The sequence below is a fragment of the Oncorhynchus masou genome, chromosome 28 (assembly GCF_036934945.1).
Source record: "Oncorhynchus masou masou isolate Uvic2021 chromosome 28, UVic_Omas_1.1, whole genome shotgun sequence".
NCBI lineage: Eukaryota > Metazoa > Chordata > Actinopteri > Salmoniformes > Salmonidae > Oncorhynchus > Oncorhynchus masou.
Window position 1 is genome coordinate 58,535,019 of NC_088239.1, and position 21,469 is coordinate 58,556,487.

Genomic DNA, 21,469 nt, shown 5'->3' on the forward strand with positions numbered 1-21,469 from the left:
AGGGTGGTGCTTCCATCTGACTATTATTAGCTATTGGAATTACTCTTCATTCCCTGCCTGCCTGTCAACGGTAGCAGTGAGACATTCATCACAGCCAGTGCAGGTCTGATGAGAAATTCCTTTGACAGCGAAGAAAAAAGTAAAGGGGAGACAGGGGAGACCTGACCCCTCATCTGACAGCGACAGGAGAAGGAAAAGAGGAGAAGGGGAGAGGGCGGGAGAGACCCGAAGACCTGGCCCTAAATCTAACCTAGGGTATTTACCCTGAAGGGAATCTCAGAGGTGGAGTTCAACCATCAGCAAGACAAAAGGGCAGTTTGTGGAAAGCTGTAGCAGGAAAATAGGGAAGAGAGGGACCTGGGAGGAATGGTGTAAACGGCATTCCGCTTGAGGATGGAGGGAGAGACAGAGAGAGCAGCTGGGGAATGATGCGGGTCAGACATGGTCACCGCGGGTCACACTCCACCTCTCAACTGAGGTAAACAACACCTAGATCCTCACATGGTCTTCTCAGGAGACTGTGTGGGAAATACATCCCTACACCATCTACACCACAACAGGGGAAAACAACACCAAGATCCTCACATGGTCTTCTCAGGAGACTGTGTGGGAAATACATCCCTACACCATCTACACCACAACAGGGGAAAACAACACCTAGATCCTCACATGGTCTTCTCAGGAGACTGTGTGGGAAATACATCCCTACACCATCTACACCACAACAGGGGAAAACAACACCAAGCTCATCATAAGATAACGCAAGGATATTGTCCAGTTGGTTTCTCCATTAACACTGCATTAGTTACTGTATACACGTTACAACAGAGCTACACACCAGCTAGCACGTCATGGAAGAACAGTGTAACATATTATAACCAGTAATACAATTTAATCCTAGTTTTTTCCCATGTACATAATTTCAAAGCGTAGAAATGTTTAAAAAGTGGATTAGAATATACTATTACCTTGCTCTCCATAGAAGAAATCTATTGAACAGAATAGCATGGAGCCCAATTCCAAAGCAGTATCGGTAGACTGGTTTCCAGGCTCGGAGTTTCTGCTCTTTCTTTATCATCTCCACACAGAAGTTCCTGTGTCTACTTTGCTGTCTAAGGCAGAGATATATCAGTACAACGTCAGGACATGAGAAAAGAGTGGTACATGATTGGCAGAACAGCCCCAATTCACAGGCTAATGCATGCCCTCAACTCAATGCCAATCAAAAGTTAGTTTGTTACTGTATTCATTAGTGAAAAACCACATATACCAAAGTGGAAAGCTCAAGCTCCTGGACATCAATGTAACGATGTACGCTGAAAGTCTGGAAGCAAGGTCAGAGAGTGAATTCATTTCATAAATTAAAGAACAAACAAGAAACACAAACAGCGCACCGACTTAGAACAGGAAAATGACAACTGGGGATGAAATCAAAGGGAGTGACATAGATAGGGAAGGTAATCAAGAAGTGTCATTATGCGCCTAACGCTGGTGACAGGCGTGCGCCCTAACGAGCAGACTGCCTGCTGACCTAGAGGCCGGAGAGGGAGCACACGTGATAGTACTCCCTCCCCAATGCACAGCTCCAGCCGCAGGACGCCGACCAAGATGACAATCCCGGGGATCATGAGCGGACCGGTCAACTAACGCACGGGAACCTGTCCTTCTGGCTGAGGCTTGGGAGCATGACGACCTAGAGCGCCGGAGAAAGATTATACATGACAGTACCCCCCCAGCGTTTTCGGCTCCAGCCGCAGGAAGCCAACCACAGGGACGATCCCGGGGTTCCGGAGCGGTCCGGTCACCTCCACTGAGGCACAGAAACCTGACGAACCGGCTGTGGAATGAACATGATGAGCCGGCTGAGACCTCCCCGGTTACCCCGGCTGAGACCTCCCGGTTACCCCGGCTGAGACCTCCCCGGTTACCCCGGCTGAGACCTCCCCGGTTACCCCGGCTGAGACCTCCCCGGTTACCCCGGCTGAGACCTCCCCGGTTACCCCGGCTGAGACCTCCCCGGTTACCCCGGCTGAGACCTCCCCGGTTACCCCGGCTGAGACCTCCCGGTTACCCCGGCTGAGACCTCCCGGTTACCCCGGCTGAGACCTCCCCGGTTACCCCGGCTGAGACCTCCCCGGTTACCCCGGCTGAGACCTCCCCGGTTACCCCGGCTGAGACCTCCCCGGTTACCCCGGCTGAGGCATGGGAACCTGTTCACCCAATTTCACCATGGGAGCCTATCGAACCCGCTGAGGCACGGGAACCTGTTCACCCAATTTCACCATGGGAACCTATCGAACCCGCTGAGGCATGGGAGCCTACAAACCGGCTGAGGCCACCCAGATAGCTCCGGCTCCAACACCCAGACCCGACATCACCCCAAACACAAAAACAAGAAAAAAAAAACCACTCCATTATGCTTCCCTTTGATGAGTCGTCATTCTGTAACGATGGACGTTGAAAGTCGGCAAACAAGGTCAGGGAGTGAAAACATTTATTAAATAAAAAAACAAGAACCACAAACAGCGCACCGACATAGAACAGGAACAATGACGCCTGGGGGAAGGAACCAAAGGGAGTGAAATGTATAGGGCAGGTAATCAAGGAGGTGATGGAGTCCAGGTGAATGTCATTATGAGTCTAACACTGGTGACAGGTGTGCACCCTTGGGGCGGCAGGGTAGCCTAGTGGTTAGAGCGTTGGACTAACAGGCAGTTAACCCACTGTTCCTAGGCCGTCATTGAAAATAAGAATTTGTTCTTAACTGACTTGCCTAGTAAAATAAAAAAAATAATGAGCATCCTGGAGACCTGGAGAGGGAGCACACGTGACAATCAACTACTGTGGAAAAATGATTTTGGCTAGAAATTCAAAAATGATATTAAAATACCTCATCAGAAGCTTATTTAATAGATGTTTTTATATCAATATCAAATAATTGTACATTTACTGACACAGACCATAATAATCAAGTTCCTTACTGTAATAGAGTTCCATTAAAATGGGCAAAAATAGCTTTTTAGCAAAAAACTATTTCTCAGGCAAGAATTTTGTAGGACTGTCTGGGAGTGGTCTGACTGGGGAGGGGAAAATTGAAAACTAGCTGTTATTGGCAGAGGTCTGGAACAACTCGCTGTTATTGGCAGAGGTCTGGAACAACTCGCTGTTATTGGCAGAGGTCTGGAACAACTCGCTGTTATTGGCAGAGGTCTGGAACAACTCGCTGTTATTGGCAGAGGTCTGGAACAACTCGCTGTTATTGGCAGAGGTCTGGAACAATTGGCAGAGGTCTGGAACAACTCGCTGTTATTGGCAGAGGTCTGGAACAACTCGCTGTTATTGGCAGAGGTCTGGAACAACTCGCTGTTATTGGCAGAGGTCTGGAACAACTCGCTGTTATTGGCAGAGGTCTGGAACAACTCGCTGTTATTGGCAGAGGTCTGGAACAACTCGCTGTTATTGGCAGAGGTCTGGAACTCTCTTAGTTATTGGTCTATTAACCAATTTACCGCATGGCGATGCCACCACGGAAAGCCGAACCTCCCGCCCATGCATACATGCTGATTAGGTCTTGTGTAGATTGTATTTTCAACCAGCAACTATCAGGAATTAACACTTGTAAAATAAATCACACTTTTACAGTGTTAGTTTTATCAGCTGTTGTACAATATGATACAGAACACAGGGAAAAACATCATTTTGACTACACTGGGTCTTTAAACATTGGCATTCCTGAAATGAGATTTGGAAGATGAAGTAAGTGCTGGATAATGTGGTTCTTGTTGGGTTAGAGAACAATATCCTATTCTCTGTAGCACAGACAGTGTTGTGTTACCATTGGATATGGAGACATGACCACGGGTACATTATGGTCATATAAAGTTCAGATGAGTTATGAAACTTGGTTAATTAACGACATGTACTCCATGAGGTAGTTATGAGCATGAACAGGTCAGATAAAGGGTCAAATAGATAGTGAGTAAACAAGGAGATGAATATGACATAGACGTTGTACTGTTTGACCATCAACATGATCTATTGGCTGTATCGTGCCTGTGGGAAAAGGACTGGGCTATCTGTTGTTGTTCAAGGTGCTTTGGAGTGCATCCTAAATGGAACCCTACCCTCTATGTAGTCATATAGAGCCTTATGGGTCCTGGTCAAAAGTAGTGCACTAAATAAGGAATTGGGTTCTATTTGGGAAGAAGCCGTGTTCTCTCTGTGGGATCAATGTGCTACACACAGAGATAGAGAGAGCAGGGTGTTCTCTCAGCTAATGTCTGCGATGAAGACTCCCCAACTGGCTGTATAACACCTCCTAAACACAACACCACCACACACACTCTCTAACACAGTTGTTAGGAGTCAGGGTGACATAGGGATGGAATTACCTGACATCTCCCCAGGCAGGGAACAGGGTTACAGAACAGGCTGTACTGAAGAAGATGATGGAGTGAGATACAGAACAGGGAGCGAGAAAGAAGGAGATGGACCTCTGGGCAGTGGAGGGTGGGACTGAGGGATGAGAGAGAGAGAGAGAGAGAGAGAGAGAGAGAGAGAGAGAGAGAGAGAGAGAGAGAGAGAGAGAGAGAGAGAGAGAGAGAGTAAAAGAGGAAGGGAGAGCGAGTGATGAACATTTTAGCAATAAACCATTATCAACTTCCATCTCCAGCCCCAACTAACCTCACAACGTAACTATGAGCTTGTGGAACCTGGCAACAGAGTATGGAGAGAAAGATCTGCCTTAAAACCCCCTGCGTGGAAGTGTGTGTTTATCGACTGGTGAATGGCTTGTTCACGGACATAGTGAGTGTGTCTCATCCCTCTCTACACAATACTTGCCAAAGCACTGCTATGGCAACCGGTGCCATTAACGCACCCAACAGGCAGTCACTACCTACACAAACACACATGTACACGCACACACATACACATCCACACACAAACACACTGCATGGAGGGTGAAGAGTAGGGCCTGCTGGATCTTCTCCCCACAGCCAGACGTCAAAGGCTAGTTTGTTGTGGATGTCTTTGTTGTGGACACCACACAACCTCCTATGCCAACACACGCCTGGACACTACACACTCAGAGGGAAATTAGGTAGGTAGTGACAAGAGGTTTGTCGGGAAGAGAGGAGCTGTGCAGAGAAGCTACATCCCTCGCTCACTTGGCAATGGCAGTCCTGTCAACCTTTTCAAGTCTCTTCTGAACTTTGAGCCTGGGAGACTGCTAAGTTGAGCACTTGAGGACAAAAAAAGCTGTATGCAAATAGAACATGATTGATCTGAGTGCACTGTCCACCTCTCCCTCAGTCTCTCAGCTCTCCTGCACTTTATAAGGCCTTAGAAGCAAATCCCCACTCACCAATGTTCTTCCACACTGTTCCTGAATCAGTGCCAAGCAACATTTCGTTCTAAATGGATGAAGGCAGACTGTTCCCATAGCCCATTCCCACTGTGTCTCACAATGCTGCTTCTAAGACCCCAGCACGCTAAAGCCTCAGAGGAAGCAGCCACACAATCACCGCCACACAAACAAACAAAAGAGCTTCTCTTCATTAGCTGGGGATTACCAAGCCATTGTGGCAGGGATTTAAGAAAACATTTCATTTTAGGCTAAGGGACTGAGCTCCTGTAGAACCCTGTAGAGAGAGAGGGAGCTAACGCAAGGCTGACCTTATGGCAGGGTCAGGTCTAGAGGTTTGGTTAGTGGGGTGTGGGTTGGTACGGTAAGTTATGAAAATATATGCACTCACTACTGTAAGTCGCTCTGGATAAGAGCATCTGCTGTATGACTAAAAGGTCAACATGTTAAATGGCTGGCCCACTTGGTTGCAACACAACCTGATGGGGATTGGAGCTGGGAACTTTGGGCAGACCGCCTGGCTGCATTCTGCAGACTACTGGGCGTGGGCATTCTGAATGGCAACTTATCATGGCTACGTCCCATGGAAAAAGGGTACCATTCATGACGTCCATAACTTGGTAGCCTGATACTGAATCCCAAGTTGACCTTCAGCTCCTAGGTACTTGTGCAGATCTGAAATTATTATATTTTAGGACAGCTACAACACATTAGGAACACCCTCCTAACATTGAGTCAAACATCCCCCTTTTGCCCACAGAACAGCCTCAATTCGTCGGGGCATGGACTCTAGAAGGTGTCGAATGCCTTCCACAGGGATGCTGGCCCATGTTGACTCCAATGCTTCCCACACTTGTGCCAGGTTGGCTGGATGTCCTTTGGGCGGTGGACCATTCTTGACACACTCAAACCAGTGCGCCTGGCAGCTACTACCATATTCCATTCAAAGGCACTTTACATTCAGCCTCTGAACGGCACACATACACAATCCATGTCTACAATTGTCTCAAGGCTTAAAAATCCTTCTTTAAACTGTCTCATCCCATTCATCTACACTGATTGAAGTGGATTTAACAAGTTACATCAAAAAGGGATTGTAGCTTTCACCTGGATTCACCTGGTCAGTCTCATGGAATAAGAAATGTTTTGTATAGTCAGTGCATGTCCTATACTCTAAACTTGGTCAGCCAGAGGAGGATTCCTCTAAATGTTTCTTGCTTCCAGCTAGAGTTTTCTCTTGCCACTGTGCTACTACATGCTCTTTGTGGGTTTAGGGAGGGTAATCAACATACCGAAAGTATTTTGTGCATAAGCACCGATCTTTCATTAATACACTATATATACACTAAGTATGTGGGCACCCCTTCAAATTAGTTGATTCGGCTATTTCAGCCACACCCTTTGCTGACTGGTGTATAAAGTAGAGCACACAGCCATGCAATCTCCATAGGGAAACATTGGCAGTATAATGGGCTTACTGAAGAGGTCAATGACTTTCAACATGGCACCGTCATAGGATGTTACCTTCCCAACAAGTCAGTTGGTCAAATGTCTGCTCTGCTAGACCTGCCCCGTTCAACTTTAAGCGCTGTTATTGTGAAGTGGAAACATCTAGGAGCAACAACGTCTCAGAAGTGATGGGCCACACAAGCTCACAGAACGGGTCCACCGAGTGCTGAAATACGTCAATTGTCTGTCCTTTGTTGCAACACTTCAGAACTGCCTCTGGAAGCAAAGTCAGCACAACAACTGTTTGTCGGGAGCGTCATGAAATAGGTTTCCATAGACGAGCAGCCACACACAAGTCTAAGATCACCATGCGCAATGCCACGCGTCAGCCGGAGTGATGTAAAGCTCGCCGCCATTGGACTTTGGAGCAGTGGAAATGCATTTTCTGTAGTGATGAATCACGCTTCACCATCTGGCAGTCCGATGGACTAATCTGTGTTTGGAGGATGCCAGGAGAACGCTACTTGCCCCAATGCATAGTGCCAACTGTAATGTTTGGTGGAGGAGGAATAATGGTCTGGAACTGTATTTCCACTGCCAGCCCTCTTAGTTCCAGTGAAGGGAAATCTTAACTCTACAGCATACAATGACATTCTAAATGATTCTGTGCTTCCAACTTTGTGGCAACAGTTTGTGGAACGCCCCTTTCTGTTTCAGCATGATAATGCACCTTGCACTAAGCGAGGTCCATACAGAAATGTTTTGTCAAGATCGGTGTGGAAGAACTTGACTGACCTGCACAAAGCCCTGACCTCAACCCCATCGAACACCTTTGGGATGAACTGGAACGCCGACTGTGAGCCAGGCCTAATCGCCCAAAATCAGTGTTCGACCTCACTAATGCTCTTATGGCTGAATGGAAGCAAGTCTCTGCAGCAATGTTCCAACATCTAGTGGAAAACCTTTCCAGAAGAGTGGAGGCTGTTATAGCAGCAAAGGGGGACCAACTCCATGTTAATGCCCAAGATTTTGGAATGAGATGTTCGACGAGCAGGTGTCCACATACCTTAGGTAATGTAGTGTACTTGGCAATGGCAGATCTTGGATCACATTTCCAAATTTGTAGTGACTACAGAACTTGTCAATGTAAATGTTAATACTAATAATTATGACTGTGAATAAATGTTTCCTTAAGAGGTTGAATAGTTTGTTTGACATTGAGCTGTTCAACAAAGGGAGTCTCCGATTAGATTAGAGAACTGGCTGGGTGGAGGCCAACACTGTACTGGCTGGAGCTGTCATTCCTCATCTCTCTCTCGCACACTCGCGCACACGCACGCACGCACACACACACGACTATGCGCACCTGTACTCCCACACGCACACGCAGGCACGCACACATGCAAAACAATAATATTTGGTACCTTCATAGTTGTGAAGAATAGAAAACAATGAAGACTCATTGTCAGGGTGCAGGGACAATGTCTACCATTTTTAAATGAAATTACATGTAAAAACATAGTTACACAAACAGAAACAGAGTCCTCCAGTTTAACTATGGCCTGTATTATCTCTAGGAGTGGCAGGAAATCTATAAAGCAGGCAGGCACATCTCTTTAAGTTGCATGACCATTCTATTTGTTTTGACAGACAGTCAGTCACAAAGAAAGGCGTCCATGTCAGAACATTCTGACACTCCTTCATAAGCCCATGAAAACCTCATTCTGATGGCTCTTCTCAGAAGACCCTCTATCGCAGTCGCCCAGATAGCCTGCTCTTTCCCCCTCATGTCAGTGTGACTGTCTATCTCCAGAGCCACAATGTCTTCCCCTTTTCCTGCCTGTCTCGCAGCATCCCCTTGGAGGAATGCACATACTTAGCTAGCATTCTCCCTGCTCTAAATGGGTCCCTTCTCGAGTCTCACAGTATATTTACCCCAGTACACTGAAGAGTATTTGGATCATGCGTTACCCATTACATCTATGCCTATCTGGGTTGGCATTCACACCACGTAGCGCACCACACAAGCATTCTTTCAGTTGTATGTATAGCCTAGCATCATGCGCTAACCTCGCAGAATAATGTAGCAGGGTGTGAAGAGAAAATGTGTCACAGGCCACAACTCATCCCTACTAAACCCACTTAGTACATTTTTACTGCATTAGCTCTATCTGACACTTATCCGAATGGGGTGAGGCAGGAAACAATGACCTGTGTTAGCAGGCCACATAACTCTTTGGAATGGAGTGTCTAGACCAATCAGGAATGGGCCATTGTCACTGTGGGCGAGTACAGAAGGGTTCTCTATTCCCTATGTCAGGGGCAGGCAACCCTGGTCCTGGAGGGACGCAGGCACTTCGTGTTTAAGATTGAACTGATCTGGAAGACCAGGTGTGTTGAATTTAGGCAATCACTGAACTGATTATTTAGCTCAGTTGCTCTGGTGTGGTGTCTAGTTAGAACAAAATCTTGCTGTACCTGTGGCACTCCAGGAAAAGGGCTGCCTACCCCTGATCTATGTCATCAACTACTTTTGCCCAGAGTTCTTAGGCTGCGATTCAAACCAACGCAGATAAACACCATCGCACTGCGATTGACTTTTAGAATGTTTGCGCTGTATCAAAGGTGCAATCATGGTAACAGCCATAAAAACAGAAGGCCAACTTCCTCATTAATGTCTCTTTACCTTGATGCATGCTCCATCCTTGTCATTACACCTGCCTCTCTCCCCAAAAGCTGAATTCCCCCCAACCCCCCTCCTCACTTCAATCAGCTCCAGTCCCAGCAGGCCTTTCCAAGTGGCTGGCGGAACAGAAAAAGTTAGAGAGAGAGAGAAACTAATACGGCAGACTATTACTCAAAACAGACAACACTATGTAACTATGCCAGTGCCTTAGTTTATTCTATGACAAAGTAAGACACAGGATATGTATCATGGAGATCTATCCTTGCCACGTTAATGCCTCACACACACACACACACACACACACACACACACACACACACACACACACACACACACTTACTTACTTACAGTCATACCCTCCCATTCATCCTATTCCCAAAACCTCCCTGCAGATGATGTTGGAAATAAACAAAGAATGGCTCATGTATCATGAGCATCATGTTTGGATAAAAGGTTGGTGAGTTCATATACGTTCTAAACCCATTTGTACTTGTTGTAAAAGGGAAGAAGAGATGGGAACCTTACTGGAGATGATTACTTACAAACCTCACAAAACCCATTGAGAAACTCCCCTGCTATAGGCCTACATCATGTATTGTGTATGTAATGTCAATAAAACATGTATTTCAATTATTATATAAACTCCAGTCAAGACAAGCTTGGATAAACTGGGAAATACCATATATCAAACACCATATTTAAAACCTACATGCGCTCCAGTCAGGCATTTTTGAATGGAGAGGGGGGCCTAGGCGTGGGTTGAATGTCCTGTACACACTCACAGTTTACTCCACTCCACAAATATTTACATGTTACCCATTTAGTGTTTTACTAGATGACTCCAGCTCCAGTGTCCCACATGAGACTGACCCCCTGATGACCCTTTGTCCCCTCGGATGGTCCCAGCCAACCAGAACACCGCCATATGTTTACCCAGCATCCTCGCTGTTTGGAGTGGTACACTCTTAGTAGAACCCTGTGCCAAATGCTTTAACCGTAACTGTGTTCTCTGTGTCCAAAGTAAACACCAATACTGTAGACCACACAGTGTCTTTACATGTGTTTTGGAGCTAGCTAAGCTAACAGAATGAGACATTGTCAATGTAACAGTTGTTCTCTGTCAGCGTTGGACTTCACTACAACAACACTACTCTATGCACAATTCTTATCTACATCTTGATTCAGTTGTCGTTCCCTAAAGATAGAATGGTTCACATTTAGCACTGTGTTTGCCATGCAGTGATTTGTCTGGTTAACTGTCTTTTGGGACTGTTGTTAAGGGTCAGAATAGCAGGCCTTTTAACAGCAAGGCTGTGCCCTTCACCCACTATGCCCTCTAGCTAGTAGCTGAGGAACTACATTAGAAACAAACACTGCCCAGTTTGACCCAATCCCCAGATGTTGTCAGAAAGTAGTTGAAGTTATTTGATAGAACTTGCAGAGGAAGAAATGGCTGCTGACTTGACAGAGAGGAAAACTACACAGAGATTACAGAGTTATAACCTCCCTGGAAATCTCCCTGGCCTTGACTCTGAAATTCACATTTTTATCTTTCTCAAGGCCAGAACTTTCAATAAAATTGTCTTCTACTTCAATTGCTTTTCAGCCAAGCAAAACATGAAGTCTTCATCCATGAACCAAAAGTTATGACCTGTATATGATGTCAAGGCTCTTTCAGGTCATGACTTTGAAGACTTCATAGGGTTTGATGTTAGTGATCAACTCTTCTCTATTTTCACCATCCGGTTCCTATTGGATAGAACAGCGAATAGCTTAACCGTGATTGAAATTACATTATAGAATAGGAGCAAACGTGTTCCGTTCTGTTTTGTACTGTGACTGTGACTCGCAACATTCCTCCCTCTCTCTCCCTCTTCCTCTCTCCCTCCTTTAGAACCCTCTATATATTTTGTCTTGACTGAGGAAGAGAGAAGTACTGTGCATCTCTGGTGTCTGGTCATTGTGGTCCCCACATAACCAGGACAAACTAACTGAAGACAGTCTTGTCCTGCCAGAACATGCTTATAATTCTACTGCTTCTCACAAACCCCAGAAGGATGTTGCAGTTGTTGAACCAATACATAATGGTGGAGGATAGAGGGAGGATGGATGAGTTCAACATACCACCAGAACATCTTTCATCTCACCATCCATCACTCAGTGTGAGGTGTCTGTCCCCCACTGTCTCTAATGAACACTCACACATCAGCGCACACACACACACACACACACACACACACACACACACACACACGTTTTATTTAATCCTGATGGGCAGGTGTGTGTTTCTGTGCGTGCGTGCGTGCGTGCGTGTGTGTGTGTTTGTGTGTATGTGTGTGTGTATCTGTGTCTGTGTCTGTGTGTGGGTGTGGGTGTGGGTGTGGGTGTGAGTACATACCAGCATGTTTGTATATATTTATGTGTCAGTGCATTCTTGTGTGTGGTGCTGCATAAAAACGTAAGCTCCCTCAGTAAACACAATAAAATTCTGTTTCCCTAGCCTGTTACGATTGCATGTGTTTATGCAGCCATTTCAAACACAGATCCAACTCCCATCAACTTAATGGCTTGACCTTGTAAACTCAGGTTACCTTGGCACCTATGTCACCAGGAATGCTCTCAATGCACTTTTCTAAACACCAATTCCAAGTGTAACCCAATGACAATAACCTGCAGCTCAGTCAGAGAGTTATATGAGTGTGATGTATCTGTGTAAAATAAGCCATTGTGATTTAATCATCACATTGAGATTGGCTCCAGCACACTCTTGGTGTGTGCCACACTAACTCTCTTTCTCTTTCTCTCTCTCCCTGTCCTTATGAAGGGGCACTAGAGGCTTCTAACACAGGGAAAAACAGCAGAGCGGAAAGAAAGAAAAGGGGACAATAGCGTGTAAATCAGAACTATTAAAGGACTAGATAAACACCCCAGAGCTAAGAGGAAAGAGATAGAGATAGAGGAGAGAAGAGACGCGAATAGAAGAGTGGAAATGAGATGCCAACATACACACACCAACATTTTCCCTTGTCTTTCTACATAGTGCGAGTCGATATTCATGGAATAATAAGGAATTCCCCTCGACCACGCCTACAATTTGGGGAAAACAAACGTTCTTTCCCATTGACCCCAAGTGTAAAAGAGTCTACTTTGACTTCAATTTTTTCTTACACAGAAATAACAAAACATGCCGAAAAGCCTCTGTGTTCTTCAAAGTACATGTAACCAGGTCAAAAATCAATGCTCCCACATAGGGAAATAAAGCCTGTGAAAAGAGCCCTGTGGCTTCAGGTTATTCAGCGTGGGAGAGTGGGAAATGTGGGGACCCGGTGTCCAAGTAGGCTGTGTGTAGCGATGTGTGTGTCAAATCTTTAGACACAGGTAAGACATTTAACTTGTTTAGCATAGTCCGTTAGTAACGTCACTCACTGTATATGTTTGTTTGTGTTGTTGATCTTGGCTGGCTTAATGTTCCACTAGTACCCACTCATGTGGCTGCTAGCACCGTCATGAAAAGGGGCCTGAGGGAAGCCTGACAATATTACGTTTTTAGTAGTAAGAACAAGGGAGCAGGCAATGTTGAAAAGTAGTGTTTAGACATATTGTACTTTAAATGTTGCTTTGTAATTGACTAAAACGAGTAGAAAAAAATAAAATCGCATTTGAAAAAGGTCAAGTCTTGCTGTGAGCCAATGGAGAAACCTATCTATCTAATACCGACTGGGTCTATCCTTCTCATCTACTGTGATGTTTGGTAACCCAGAGTGACAATCGCTAAGTGACGAGATGTCTCTGACAGCCTTGGAGAGCTTGCCATTGATCCATGGGGGAGCTATGTATAAATAACCCACAATGCCTTTCTCCCACTGTCCAATAGGAGGTGGCGCTGACGGACAAATCTACGAAATAACAATCAATATCTTCTTCATCTAAGAAAAATGTATCCACACGAGTTATGTAGAATATCTACAAGGTGGGATTTGTGTTTCACAACTATATCAAGCCCTGCCCGTAAATAGTTAACTCCTCCTGATGTAAACCATTGACACATCTCTCTGAAGGTTCAAGTATGTTTCCATCCATGCCACTTGGCATCTTTATGCTGACTAACTACACACTCCAGCACTTTAAAGGCTACCATAATTTGTCTACATCGTATATACACAGAAACAAGGCTCGGGGCTATGTTGGATACTGCAGTGTATAAATCCCTATGGTGTACACCAGGGCTGACAGCACAAGGGAACTAGGTATTTTGTTGTAACACAAGAAGAGAAGAGTTTTTAACTCAGATGGACTATGTGGTAATACTGTAGGGTCCATTCATACCCTGTGTCCTACTGCACTCTATTTTGTGTAACAGACAACAGAATGCAGTAATGCATATACACAAAATAGTTCAAATTGTTGAAGTGAAATGAAAAAAAATGACTTGATTCAAAACCTTCTAAAAACACAAAAGGAAAAGTAGTGTGTGCATATGTATAAAGTTCACATGTGTGCAATCTAAGTGTCACATGATCTGTCACATGATCTCAGTATATATACACCTGTTCTGAAAGGCCCCAGAGTCTGCAACACCGCTAAGCAAAGGGGCACCACCAAGCAAGCGGCACCATGAAGACCAAGGATCTCTACAAACAGGTCAGGGACAAAGTAGTGGAGAAGTACAGATCAGAGTTGGGTTATAAAAAAATATCCGAAACTTTGAACATCCCACGGAGCACCATTAAATCCATTATTTAATATTTAAAAATGGAAAGAATATGGCTTAACAACAAACCTGCCAAGAGAGGTCTGCCCATCAAAACTCACGGACCAGACAAGGCATTAATCAGAGAGGCAACAAAGAGACCAAAGATAACCCTGAAGGAACTGAAAAGCTCCACAGCGGAGATTGGAATATCTGGCCATAGGACCACTTTTAGCTATACACTCCACAGAGCTGGGCTTTACAGAAGAGTGTCCAGAAAAAAGCCATTGCTTAAAGAAAAAAAGAAGCAAACATGCTTGGTGTTTGCCAAGAGGCATGTGGGAGACTCACCAAACATATGGAAGAATGTACTCTGGTCAGATGAGACTAAAATGTAGCTTTTTGGCCTTCAAGGAAAACGCTATGTCTGGCACAAACCCAACACCTCTCATCACCCCGAGAATACTATCCCCACAATGAAGCATGGTGGTAGCAGCATCATGCTGTGGGGGGTTTTTCATCGCCAGGGACTGGGAAACTGGTCAGAATTGAAAGAATGATGGATGGAACTAAATACTGGGAAATTCTTGATGGAAACCTGTTTCAGTCTTTAAAAGATTTGAGACTAGGACAGAGCTTCACCTTACAGCAGGACAATGGCCCTAAGTATACTGCTAAAGCAACACACACACCATTTAAGGGGAAACATTTAAATGTCTTGGAATGGCCTAGTTAAAGCCCAGACCTCAATCCAATGGAGAATCTGTGGTATGACTTAAAGATTGCAGTACACCAGCGGAACCCATCCAACTTGAAGGAGCTGGAGCAGTTTTGCCTTGAAGAATGGGCAAAAGTACCAGTTGGCTAGATGTACCAAGCTTATAGAGACATACCACAAGAGACTTGCAGCTGTAATTGCTGAAAAAGGTGCCTCTACAAAGTATTGACTTTGGGGGGGGGGGGGGGTGAATAGTTATGCACGCTCAAGTTTTCAGTTTTTTTGTCTTATTTCTTGTCTGTTTCACAATGAAAAATATTTTGTTGTGTAAATCAAATGATACAAACGCCCAAAAATCTATTTTAATTACAGGTTGTAAGGCAACAAAATAGGAAAAATGCCAAGGGGGTGAATACTTTCGCAAGCCACTGTATCTACTGGGATACAGTATTAACGTATAAAGTGACTGTCAGCGACAGACATAACAAGAGAAAAACTGCTGATCTACAACCAAATGTTGTGTATTCTTCTTTTTCTATAATCCACATGTTCATGTCTTTAACAGCTCCAACCAAAGCACAATTTGTAAATCCCTCCAATTGGTCAAGCTATTGAACCAACTATACCCTATGCATCTCCTCTTTTTGCAGCACATGATAGTTTACATTCTGCTTACACACAGATAGACAAGTAGACAGACATATGCACACACAAGCACCTTAAACACACACACACACAATCTAGATCTCACCTAATTTAGAGATGCCATGTGATTTAGTGTGAGGGACTGACAGACCTTTTAAATAATGGAAACACAGAGCTGTGGAGCTCGGTCCATGACGCCAATAGGTAGTAAAATTACTCCCAGAATCTGCCAAGACCAATAGGCTCAGCCTGCTATCTGCATTCCTAACTCCATACAGAGAACGAAACGCCATTTAAGGCTCCATGTCAGACCGACAACTAGAGCTCTCTCTCTCTATCTCTCACTTTCACTCTCTCTCACTCTCTCGTTCTCTCTCTTGCTCTCTCGTTCTCTCTCTCGCTCTCTCTCTGGCACTACACCACCAGGTCACTGACATCCTCCCTGTAGGCTGACTCATCATCACCGGTGATCAGGCCTAGCACTGTCGTGTCGTCAGCTAACTTAATAATGGTGTTGAAGGCGTGCGTCGTGGGTGAACAGGGAGCACAGAAGGAGACTAAGCACACACCCCTGTGGGACCCCTGTGTTAAGGTTCAGCCGTGGCACAGGTGATGTTGGCTACCCTCACCGTCTGGGGTCGGCCCGTCAGGAAGTCCAGGATCCTAAGAGTCCTAAGCTTAGTGACGAGCTTGGAGGGTATAATGGTATAATGGTTACCTAGGTGGGTGAGGGCAGTGTGCAGAGCAATTGAGAATGCGTCATCTATGGATCTGTTGGGGCGGAATGCGGAGCGAATTGTGGCTACTTCCTGTTTCTGCTTCTGCTTGTAAACAGGAAGCAAGAGTACAGAGTCACGATCTGATTTGCCAAATGGCGGATGAGGGCGTGCCTTGTATGCTTGCTTGTGGGTAGAATAGCAGTGATCTAGGACTTTATCGCTCCTAGTCGCTGGCAACCAGAAAGGCAGCCTCTGGGTGTAGTTTTTCTGCTTGTTTATAGCCTTGTACAGTTCGTTAAGTACCAGATTGTTATTTTTATTGTACTGAGGTGGAATGTACACAGCAGTCACGATAACAGCTGAAAACTCCCTCGGGAGATTGAAGGGTCAGCTTTGACTATCAGGTATTCCAAGACGGGTGAACAGTGGGTCGACACTTCCACCACACTGGAATCAGCACACCAGTTGGTGTTGATGAAGTGGCAAACCCCTCCCCCCTTGATTTTCCGACTCCACTGTCCTGTCGGCCCGGGGAATAGAGAATCCATCGAGTTGGATAGCCTTGGGGGATATCTTGTCCAAGAGCCATGTTTCTGAAAAGCAAAGAATATTGCAGTTCCGAGAGACCCGTTGGTGGCAAATCCGTCATCGGAGGTCATTCATCTTATTATCAAGTGACTGTACATTGGCCAGTAGAATGGCCTCTGCTGTGTTCTCAGATGCTTAGTTACCTCCTACTAACAGTCACACTATTGGCCAACAGAGCTGTTTCGACCTAGGCTGATTCAGTACACCAACCATACCTACTGCCTCTCTTAGCCCCTTCTCCTGCTCTTTCTCCCACTCAAACACACTCAATCACACACACACACACACACACGCACACAGACACACACACGCACACACACACACACACACGCACACACACCACTCTCATAACATGTTTTATTTAATCCTGATGGGCAGGTGTGTGTATATAATAATAATACAGGTTGTTTATCATTGGTGAGTATAAGTTGAGGTTTTGCTCCTGCTCAATGGAAAAATGTGAAAAAGAGAACCAGACACCGCTTGCCCTCTAGTGGGTAATGTTGAATACTGCAAACTCAAATGTAATGACATTCTAAGTTCTCACGTTCACCACTCGATGGCGGCCAATCTCTAAAATGTAGACAGGTTGTCTTTACCACTGAAACTATCTTATGATGAGAAACTAACCTATTCATGGTATCACAGAACATACAAAAATCATATTTAAAATATTTACAGTGAATGCCTGATTTTACCTGTATGATCAGTCTTATATCGACACAGGCCTTTAAAACATCAAATCAAATTGTATTTGTCACATCGGCTGAATACAACAGCTGTAGACCAAATATGGCATAGTTTCTTGGTACTAGTGTGTATATGGCATTAACCTATGTGATTTAGTGTGCGTTTGTGTGCGCATCTGTGCATGCATGTATTTGTATGTGTGTGTGTGTGTGTGTGTGTGTGTCTGTTTGTGTGTGCGCACACCGTGTGTGTGTGTGTGTATGTGTGTCTGAGCATGGTTCTGTACTGACCTTCCTGCCAGAGAAGAGCATGCAGAGCTGGTGCATGGAGCCTCCGTTCTTGGTCAGCTCCTTCTTCAGGGTCTTAGGCGAGGGCAGCGTCCAGCCCCCCTTGTGGGCATGTGTCGGGTCCAGGCAGTTGATGGCATTGTCTGAGGTGAAGCCAGTGGCGCGTGGGTCCTGCAGCAGACTGCCCTCGCTGTGCGTGCGGCGCCGCAGGGAGTTCTGGACACTCAACCTGCCGCCGTGCTTCTCGCAGGCAGAGCCCTCCACCATGCTACGACGCTTACTGTCGCTGCGCTCTAGGTAGGTATCATCGCTGTCATCTTCCTCATCATCATCGTCATCTTCATCATCGTCCTCGTCATACTCTTCGTCGGTGTTGGGCGAGGAGAGGGCATCGGCGCTGAAGGAGCGGTCTAGGCGGAGCTCGGGGATGACGAAGGAGGATGAAGAGGAGGGGTGGGCGGGGTCTGACGGGGCTTCGTCATCTGTCGCCGGGGGTTTCACATCTCCTCCCTCCTCCTCCTCCTCCCTCTCTTTTTCCCCTCCCTCCTCTATCTCTGCTTCCTCCTCACCCTTCCTCTCCTCCTCCCCCTCCTCCACCTCCTCCTCTCTTTCCCGCCAGATCTCAGGCTCAGTGCCCTCCATGCTCTTGCTGTCCTCCCACTCGGTGGAGGGCGGTGGGGTGGGGGGCACCTTGTGCTCCTCTCCGTCGCCCAGTGGGGTGCAAACCTCCTCCAGGGGGGTGAGAAGCTCAGAGGGGTACGGGTTGCCCAGGGTCAGGGGATCTGAGGGGCTGGAGGGGTAGGGGTAGAGGTGGTCCTCTTCAGACCCTGGCAGGGGTAGGCCTCGTCCTCCTCCCAACTCACATGGAGGGGTATCCACCTTGGGCTCCAGCATCTGGAGGGAGAGGGAGTTGTAAACACTGTCACACTGCACATTTATTGCATATCAAGGGTTTGATGAAGTGGATTAGAACATGAATCCCATTTATTAGCACTGTGCTAAAGCAACAGTCAACCAGAGCCCTGCTGAAATGGTCCCAATCACTACAAGTCTATTAAGACACATCCCACTTTATTAAATCAATAGAGAAACAAGCCTATACCAACACCAGGACTGATCTAAATCTTTGCTCCTGACCTCTTATTGACAGCAATCCATTACAATCCTATTGCCCTGTTTGTGCGTTCCGTGTCTGGGAGACTAATGGCTCCATACCAACTATCAACAGTGAAGGTGAAGCCAGTGATTTTGTTTGTATGTTGAGTTTAGCCAGGAAACAGAGGCCACGTGTGTTTATGATGACGAGATTGATACCGCCTGTTTGACTTCCCTTCATGCACTCACCACACACACACACACACACACACACACACACACACACACACACACACACACACACACACACACACACACACACACACACACACACACACACACACACACAGCTCAGCTTTCCAGCAGTAGCATAATATTGCTTGTTGGTTCAGACACATTCCTGGTACTTTATCTTCCTGTCTGGTGACACACAGACACACTCTGGCCCAACCACCTCAGGGCCTCTGGGACAGACGGGAGGGAGCGATGTGGAGGAAAACAAACATGTCCTCCATAGAACCTCTTGGCTCAACCCCCCTGAGTATATCTGAAACCCTCCATCTACACCATCAGCTCACCACCATCTCTTCTCCATTCATATTCACCTTTACCTTCTTTCTCCCATCTCTGTTTTATCTACCCTTGCCCTTCAACCCCCTGCTCTCCCATTGTCTGACTCTGCTGAGGGAGCTGTACTATACAAGGCAAAGCCACTACGGCGCTACACCACACATAGTCATTATTCAGCTGATTGTTTTACCTCTCTGTCTCTCCTTGTGTGTAAAGCGCTTGAACAGATTCTGTCAGAGCTAAAGTGTTGGCCAATTTCATTAGTGTGTCTAACAAAATGGTGATACTTAACATTCATTGACTTGTCTCTACTTAAATCTCAAGCAGTGATTGGGATGTTGAACAATGGAATGAGGGCGCAATTTTGTGATAATCAGGGTGAAGGAGAAAAACGTGCATTATCACCGAATTCCATGACACATTCTATTAAAACTCCTCAACTGGTGCACTCTACGGAAACGGCCCAATTGCTGCCAACCTGACTACCTATTGTTCTCAAATACACCGCTGTAGATAAGAGTGGGACACGGCATCCTACCACTCTTAATGTTTTGACCTCAACAATGCTAATGCTAAGCTAATAGCAGTGGCCGGCTCAAGCCTTTTATAGTGGCCCCCTTCTTGACAGTTTTGTTTTAGCATTCATTTCCTGCAATTCTATACAATTTGCCATGTGGCGTAGAGAACGTATCTCAGTTCTAAAGGCCCAGTGGAGTCTAAAACTAGATTTTCTGTTGTTTTATACATTTCACCGTCAACACTTGACACCCAGCATCATACAACGGTTTGCCACAGTCATAACCACGCCATAATATTTCATGACAGCTGACTTAAATAACTTGTCATAATCTGCTATAATATGGTCATAACACTGTCATGACACATATGTTTTGACCTGTTGTGACATATATTGCATTATTTATGGCTGGTTATGATACCTACATTAGAGTGTCAAAACCCACATAACCTACCACACAAGGTGGTTGTCAACAGTTATGTTCACGTTATTTCTATAAAAAATATATATTGACCATGTTAAATTATCATTGTAACTGCACACGCATTGATGTCAGAGATGAACCTACCCTATTGGTCTGTTGCTGATGACTGGGATGAATTGAGGAGCAGGACAATACACCCTCTTTTTGACTGATGACTGACATATGGGCATGTAGGTGATAGGCCTATCTGGCTTACATGATTATGGGGGTCATAATGCTTATTGTCAGTGTCATAAAGTGTATGTTCTAAGTCCAACTAAAGTGACACAGGATGATCATAGAACATGATATGCACGCAGAGGTGCTCTTTAGGCAGGCTTTGATTGAGCTAGGTGCTCATATCACAAACTAAGCAGAAACAGATTAGACAGAAGTCTTTTATTCCTCTTCCTCTCCCAATATTGCCCCCCCCCCCCCCGTACCTCTCACGGCTAGACTTAAGCGTAGGAGCATTTCTTAACCAGGCGTATAAAAAGACAGTCTGGAACACACAGGGGTGAGAGCCTATTCCTTGCTGTGAGAGGGCCTCATACTGATTTAAAGTTCACTAGTTACAGATAACCACACATGCAGTCACAAGACAACATCTGTCCATATATGCTCACTCGAGACCCTCTCACCCTCACTTACCCTCGATGTCCTCCGCTCTAAACGCTCCCGCCCTCCGCCCGAGCCCCGAGCTCTGAGGCAAAGGTTCCTGATGATGGGGCTGCTATTTTTAGAGTGAATTACACTTTCATAAGCGATAGGGTAGCAAGAAGAAAACAGGACGGAGGATTAAAAAAACAACACTCTTCCTTCTCTCTCTGTCCTCCCTCTCTTTTCTTACCATCTATTGCTCTCTCTCTCGCTCTCTCTCTCTCTCAACCCTCAGGGTCAGAGGCATAATCAGATTGGATATCAAGGGAAAAAACAATCCACAATTCTTCTGATTGTAATCAAACAATCACAGTATTCTCACTAGCC

General features: G+C 45.7%; 1 protein-coding gene across 12 annotated transcripts in view; it reads right to left on the reverse strand.

Moving 5' to 3' along the window:
• LOC135517968 (regulator of G-protein signaling 3-like) overlaps nucleotides 1-21,469 on the reverse strand; it is a 206,482-nt gene that overhangs the window by 39,167 nt on the left and 145,846 nt on the right. For 9 of the 12 annotated variants that reach the window (XM_064942715.1, XM_064942716.1, XM_064942712.1 and 6 more), the window contains one exon: nucleotides 17,841-18,731. In XM_064942715.1, the coding sequence (XP_064798787.1) occupies nucleotides 17,841-18,731 (891 nt within the window). Of the gene's footprint in view, nucleotides 1-968; nucleotides 1,080-17,840; nucleotides 18,732-21,469 lie in introns of those variants that run through there. The other 3 variants (XM_064942721.1, XM_064942726.1, XM_064942727.1) reach the window with 3 other exon arrangements.